Source organism: Haliotis rufescens, unplaced genomic scaffold (genome assembly GCF_023055435.1).
Source record: "Haliotis rufescens isolate VD_foot unplaced genomic scaffold, xgHalRufe1.0.p SCAF_5, whole genome shotgun sequence".
NCBI classification, from domain to species: Eukaryota; Metazoa; Mollusca; class Gastropoda; order Lepetellida; family Haliotidae; genus Haliotis; species Haliotis rufescens.
This window is the reverse complement of record NW_025964223.1, coordinates 24,559,716-24,567,155: the sequence shown is the minus strand read 5'-3', so window position 1 is coordinate 24,567,155 and position 7,440 is coordinate 24,559,716. Positions and strand designations below refer to the sequence as shown.

General features: G+C 48.2%; 2 protein-coding genes across 2 annotated transcripts; both read left to right on the top strand.

Annotated features, from left to right (window-relative positions):
* The first annotated feature begins 4,402 nt into the window (after positions 1–4,402).
* On the top strand, positions 4,403–4,876 carry LOC125373241 (vegetative cell wall protein gp1-like). The gene has a single exon (XM_048384241.1). It carries the CDS (start codon positions 4,403–4,405, stop codon positions 4,874–4,876), a length of 474 nt encoding a protein of 157 aa, XP_048240198.1.
* Positions 4,877–4,891: 15 nt separating this feature from the next.
* LOC124112469 (vegetative cell wall protein gp1-like) lies at positions 4,892–5,326 on the top strand. The gene has a single exon (XM_046472583.2). The coding sequence runs from the start codon at positions 4,892–4,894 to the stop codon at positions 5,324–5,326; it is 435 nt and encodes a 144-aa protein (XP_046328539.2).
* The last annotated feature ends 2,114 nt before the right edge of the window (positions 5,327–7,440 follow it).

The following is a 7,440-nucleotide window of genomic DNA, read 5'->3' as shown; positions in this document are numbered from 1 at the left end:
GTTCCAATGTAATTCAGTTGTGCAGACACGTCTGCCCTTGATCATTGCTTACCGTAGCAGATTCGACGCGAAATGTGTAAAATTCCAATCAGATTATCACCGACACAGTGACTTCAACAGCCAGCAGTAATTCACGGCCTTCTGTGTTGTCGGCGTAATCACATTGGGGCTGTATGCACCATGATATACATTGTACTTCGGTTTTTGTATTAAAGAAGATTGCTTTAGATTCCCGTGGAGTAGATGCTTGTTTGATGCTGCATTGAGAACACGTCACGTGACAAGGTGTAACAGCGAGCACCGTCATTATCACGTGACACTTCATGGACGCACGTCCAATGCCTGAATTTGTGAAATTGATGGTCAGAAAACGTTTCTGTGGAAGTGTGAACATGCGTCATTGGTGGTGTCAACATGAGTCATTGGAGGTCGAACATGCTTCATTGATGGCGTCATTGGTGGTACGAACATGCATCCTTGGAGGTGCGAACATGCGTCTTTGGTGGAGGCGAACACACGTCATTGGTGGTGCGAACATGCTTCATTGGTGGTACGAACATGCGTCATTGGTGGTGCGAACACACGCCACTGGTGTTGCGCACATGCGTCATTGGTGGTGCGAACATGTGTCCTTGATAGCACGAACATGCGTCATTGGTGGTGCGAGCACACGTCATTACTGATGCGAACACACGTCATTGCTGATGCGAACATGCGTCCATGGTTGTGCGAACATGCGTCATTGCTGTGCGAACGTGCCTCCTTAGTGGTTTCGAACATGCGTCCTTGGTGGTGCGAACATACGTCATCGGTAGTGCGAACACGCGTCTTTGGAGGTGCGGAAACACGTCATTGGCAATTCTGCGGTCTTGGATAGAATGACACGTGTCCTTCTTGTCATTTTGTAAACACAGGTCGTAGCTGAAATGAAGACGTTATATGAAGACGCTACGCAGTCTACAAAGTATCCTGTCTGACTCTAAAACATTAATGCCAACACACGTTTTTATATATAGGAACGCCCCAACAAAACACACCCTACCCAGAGAATTAACGTTCCATTTCAGGCCCAGCAAACATCCCCAGAGAATCATTTGTTCAAAACATACCCTACCAAAAAGAAGCATCGTTTCTCAATACACCCTCCCCAGAGAATCAACGTTCCTCACTACATCGCCTACACAGAGAATCAACGCTCCTCAATACATCGCCTACCCACAGATTCATCATTTCTCAAACACACACCCTACCCAGAGAATCAACGTTCCTCAATACATCGCCTACCCAGAGAATCAACGTTCCTCAATACATCGCCTACCCAGAGAATCAACGTTTTTAATACATCGCCTACCAACAAATTCAACATTTCTCAAACACACCCTCCCAAGAAAATTATTGTTTGTAATTTCCCGAGATTCACCGTTGCTCAATACACCCCCAACCATTAGCCAGATCAACATTGTGCAGTCTCTCGTCTGTGGTGCTGGAATATTCCCAGAAAGGTCATCCAGATAAGACCACAAACATTACATGCAGAATAATGTTTTCCAGGAGCCCTTTGATTTCCATTATAATGTTTAACTTTGAAGTCACGCACATAAAGACTTCAATCAAAGTTCATCTTCTTTAAAAACAAACACTGAATTGTTTTGGACGAGAAACATTAACCTCATCTCCCTGCGTTTTCTTTTAACTTGTTTCGTTATCCTCCTTTGTAGGGGTTTTCAGGCTTATAGTTTCCATTGTAGCTGGCACACATCCTATATTTAAACTACAAAGGAATAATTATCCCGTTTCAATGAATTCTGGCATATCAATATACACGACCAATGAATCGATAAGCAGTTTTGTAACAGTTCGTGTGTATTTAAATATGTGTATGTCATATTTCTTCCACTGGTGAAGCTGATTGAAAATACCAAAAAAGGAATAAGCCAAAATTATTCTAAATGGAATTGGCGAAAAACAGCTAAGTGAACACAAAATGTTCACAATGTGTTCAGGTTTCATTGCACAGAACATCAAGCTCATTTTAGGAAATCGTTGAATCTTAAAACTTAAAACTTCTACTTATAATGTATTATATTCATGCCTTCAAGGACATTTGTCATTTGACTTTGAATCTTATGACCGCCTCCGTGGTCCGAGCGTCCGCCCGGAGAGTGGAAGGTCGGGGTTCGGTCCCCGGCCGCGTCATACCAAAAGACGTTTAAAGATGGTACTTGTTGTTATCCTGCCTGACTCTCGGCATTAGGGGGCAATAACAAGGGCTGGTGGGCGGTCAGTATGCTGTGTCTGAGTGGGGTATTCATGAGAGAGAGAGGGGGGGGAGAGGGGGGAGGGAGAGAGAGAGAGGGAGGAGGGAGAGAGAGAGAGACAGAGAGAGAGAGACAGAGAGAGAGAGAGAGAGAGTGAGTACTTTATAAGTACAAGATCTTGGTTGAACGCGACCTTAAAGCTCATTTCGCCACACCTCATCTCACCTTGACTCTTACAAAATGGCTATCATCGCAAATGTCCTGCCGCGTAAGTTTGACCAGGACGTCTCTCTTGTTTATATAATTTGTCATTGAGGAGAACTAGATGCTAGTTACATGTATAAGACTGGGCGTGAATCCTGTCGGCAATTGTCGAGTCTTGACTGGCAGTTCACTGGTTATGTCGTCTGCTTCAAACTATCGTCTGCTCCCCCGCTATTATTGGGAGCTGTTAGATCGGCTTTTATGTCGGCTACTTTTAATAATTCAATAAATTAGCTTACTTGGAGTATATTTTATAGCATGGCCGAATCAAGCACCAATTAAAATTCGCTGGAGTGAGAGAGGCAATCCCTACTCGCGGTCCAAACTGCAACCAAGCAGAAGAGATCCGCTGGTGGCAATCTACCGTGCGAGTTAATGGCGGAGCAAGAGGCCACCTCGGTAGATGTACCCCGTTCTCTTCCGCTCAACTTACCACGAAGAATCAAGCACACATACCGAAGAAGTTAACGTGGGTCTCTACACAAGATCGGCAACGCCAAACCACTGCAATACACGTTCAAAAAAGTAGTTCTCTAAGCATATCACTATCACCGCTCCGGGGCGCCCGTGTCGTAGGCTTAATTCAAGGCTCGCACGCTACACTGAAGAGCCACAATACTTGCCGGAACCAACAGTAATTCAGGCAGGGCTGAAATGTTTGGATTAGATCATTTCCAATGATAAGTACGGCAATAAAATTTAGATGGGCACCCAATGTTGTGTTTGTGACGTGGAAATTGAATATACCCGATATTTCATAGCATACCCCATTCTTACTCCACGCCTCCCCTGGGAGTAGAAGCGCTTCCTATTCTTGTAAGGAGAATGCTGTATAGACTGGTTCCTTCTGCTCCGTGGCCCCCGCTCTGACGCCGCACAATGTCTCTTTCACTTCGGTGATAATAACGTCCCTGCTCAACTTTTGTTCCCAAATCGTAATTGCCAAAGAAAATAGCAGCTCTTCGTGATGCAAGGGTCCGGGGATCACGTGACATGACCTGCTCATGGCATCTATTCGGGGTAGGTGCGCTTCGGGCGGTAGTACTTTCCTTAAAGTGCTTGATTTGATTATTTCGTTCTACTCGGTGCTGAATTTTATGAATCCGAAAATAAAAGAATAAGAATTTTAGATTCGAGTAATAAAAGAGTCTCGATGACTGGAAATCTTACGACATTTATGTGTAGGGGGGAACGGCGGGTTTTGTTAGATGATGACGTAATTCGGAAAGGTTGCATACCACCGCCTCTCTATCGTCCGCATAGTTGTGCAGTTAAACAGACGCGCAGATTTCCGTAGATTATTCCCGTGGACGTATCTGTTCAAGTTGAGGGTTGGTATCCTGGGGCCAGGCTACGTGGTTGGGGCAAATACGTCCTTTCTCTGCTAGTTTGCCCAACCTACGAGAAGTGAATATATCGAACTGCCGTTTTAAGGACATCACACTCAACAACAAAATGTATCGATTACGTTAAAAACGGAAAATTCTACTCTGCTATGTTAATTAGAATATGAACTGTCTTACATATTTGCAACAACTCTCGAAAATAGAATAGTACTTTGGTCCTAAGGTCTTTCAGTGAAATAGAACTTATCCTATTTTGGACATGTATTGTTGTGAATGTTTCATGGTGGTCTTGAAAAGAGCGAAATGATTTCACTCTTCACATTTCGGGCTTTTTCTCCGCTGAATCCATCCAAGCTCCAACCTATCCCAGTTCAATCCAATCCCCACTCCACTGAATCACCGCTCCACCCAACCCCACTCCACCTAACCCTACTTCACTCAAGCCCACTCCACCCAAGCCCCTCAAACCCATCCAACCCAACCCACTGCCCCAACCCCATTCCACCTGTTCCAAACTAATCCCTGCTCTCTTCAATGACCGCTCCACCTAACCCCACTCCACCCAAACCCACTCCACCTAATCCCGCTCCACCCAACCCCACTCCACCTTATCCCACTCCACTCAAGCCCACTCCACCTAATCCCACTCCACCTAATCCCTCTCCACCTAATCCCGCTCCACCCAACCCCGCTCCACCTAATCCCACTCCACTCAAGCCCGCTCCACCTAATCCCACTCCACCTAATCCCACTCCACCTAATCCCGCTCCACCCAACCCCGCTCCACCTAATCCCACTCCACCTAATCCCACTCCACCTAATCCCGCTCCACCCAACCCCGCTCCACCTAATCCCACTCCACCTAATCCCACTCCACCTAATCCCGCTCCACCCAACCCCGCTCCACCTAATCCCACTCCACTCAAGCCCACTCCACCCAAGCCCTCTCCACCCAAATCCATCCAACCCAACCCACTGCCCAACCCCATTCCACCTGTTCCAAATTAATCCCTGCTCTCTTCAATGACCGCTCCACCTAACCCCACTCCACCCAAACCCACTCCACCTAATCCCGCTCCACCCAACCCCACTCCACCTTATCCCACTCCACTCAAGCCCACTCCACCTAATCCCACTCCACCTAATCCCTCTCCACCTAATCCCGCTCCACCCAACCCCGCTCCACCTAATCCCACTCCACTCAAGCCCGCTCCACCTAATCCCACTCCACCTAATCCCACTCCACCTAATCCCGCTCCACCCAACCCCGCTCCACCTAACCCCACTCCACCTAATCCCACTCCACTCAACCCCACTCCACCTAATCCCGCTCCACCCAACCCCGCTCCACCTAATCCCACTCCACTCAAGCACACTCCACTCCACCGAACCCCTCTCCACTCAAACCCATCCAACCCAACCCACTGCCCCAAACCCATTCCACCTGTTCCAAATTAATCCCTGCTCTCTTCAATGACCGCTCCACCCAACCCCACTCCACCTTATCCCACTCCACTCAACCCCACTTCACATAATCCCGCTCCACCCAACCCCGCTCCACCTAATCCCGCTCCACCCAACCCCGCTCCACCTAATCCCACTCCACTCAACCCCACTCCACCTAATCCCGCTCCACCCAACCCCGCTCCACCTAACCCCACTCCACTCAAGCACACTCCACTCCACCGAACCCCTCTCCACCCAAACCCACCCATCCCAACCCACTGCCCCAACCCCACGCCACCTGTTCCAAACTAATCCCCGCTCTCTTCAATCACCGCTCCCCTCAACCCAAGCTCTCCACCGCTCCATTTGATCCCCGCTTTCCTCAGTCACCATCTCCTCAATCCGAGTTACCCTCAATTCCCGCTCAATTCAATACCCGCTCCTCTCAATCTTTGTTTATCTCAATCACAGTCTCCTCATTCCCGAAACCAACAAAATACCCTCTCCCCTCAATCCTCGCTCAACTCACTCCCCGCCTCAACTCCATCCTCGTTTCTCTCAGTCCCGTCTCTTCTATCCCCTCTCAACTCAATCCCCGCTCCTCTCAAACCCCACTTATCTCAATGCCGTGCTTGGACAGCCAGTATCTACTGTCGTGGCTGGACAACCAGGTGCATGGGTCCAGTATATACTGTCGTGGCTGGACAACCAGGTGCATGGGTCCAGTATCTACTGTCGTGGCTGGACAACCAGGTGCATGGGTCCAGTATCTACTGCCGTGGCTGGACAGCCAGGTGCATGTATCTACTGTCGTGGCTGGACAACCAGGTGCATGGGTCCAGTATCTACTGCCGGGGCTGGAAAGCCAGGTGCATGGGTCCAGTATATACTGTCGTGGCTGGACAACCAGGTGCATGTATCTACTGTCGTGGCTGGACAACCAGGTGTATGGGTCCAGTATCTACTGTCGTGGCTGGACAACCAGGTGCATGTATCTACTGTCGTGGCTGGACAACCAGGAGCATGGGTCCAGTATCTACTGTCGTGGCTGGACAACCAGGTGCATGGGTCCAGTATCTACTGTCGTGGCTGGACAACCAAGTGCATGGGTCCAGTATCTATTGCCGGGGCTGGACAGCCAGGTGCATGGGTCCAGTATCTATTGCCGGGGCTGGACAACCAGGTGCATGGGTCCAGTATCTACTGCCGGGGCTGGACAACCAGGTGCATGGGTCCAGTATCTACTGCCGGGGCTGGACAATCAGGTGCATGTATCTACTGTCGTGGCTGGACAACCAAGTGCATGGGTCCAGTATCTACTGTGGTGGATGGAGATATACCAGACTCTATGGCGACTGCGTGCTGGCCAGGCTGTACGAATTATTACCAATGCTTTTAATGTCCGCCTGAGAACCATCTACAGTCGTCATAAAGCCTGGTTTCTCTGATTCTTCGTAAGTCTGGGCATGCTCTAGTATCGACTCAAGAACGATGGATCCACGTATTGGGGTGCCGGTTATCAGAAAAGGCACAAGGAAACGCAAGTGAATTTTGATTTTCATGGAAAGCATTCGGAATTTTGTACTATGGTCGTTTGTTAAGCTGCGTTTGGGCGACCCACATATCCATATTTATGTCACCTTTTGGCCGTGAAGATTGAATTTGGATACAGACTAATGTCAAAAACGTGATACCTAAAAAATGCGTTGATATATCAATGGGAAACTTTCATGAAGTATTTTCATGAAGTGGCGTTTCTTTTGGGGTTCAGTGCCTGTGTTAAACTGTGTTCTATTCAGTGAGATCACCCTATACCAATCCCAATTTATTACATTTCGTGCAACCGTGTGAATCTGTACCGCTCCACTCGCCTCCCAATAACACCTAATATTAAACACGCTCACAATCTGTACTTCAAGTGCCGGGGGTTTGATTACTCCTTGTCAGTCACCTGCAAACAAATTAAACAAGTACACAAAAGCGGGTTCAGTGACTCTAGTCCTTCAACTTTCCCATAAGCTCTGCCAACACTCTCCATAGTTCGATCTGAAAGCGGAAATTCAATTTTGCCACGAGCAAATGCTATAACTGAACTGCCTTCTAAAGTCAGCTCAATCGTTGCTTCA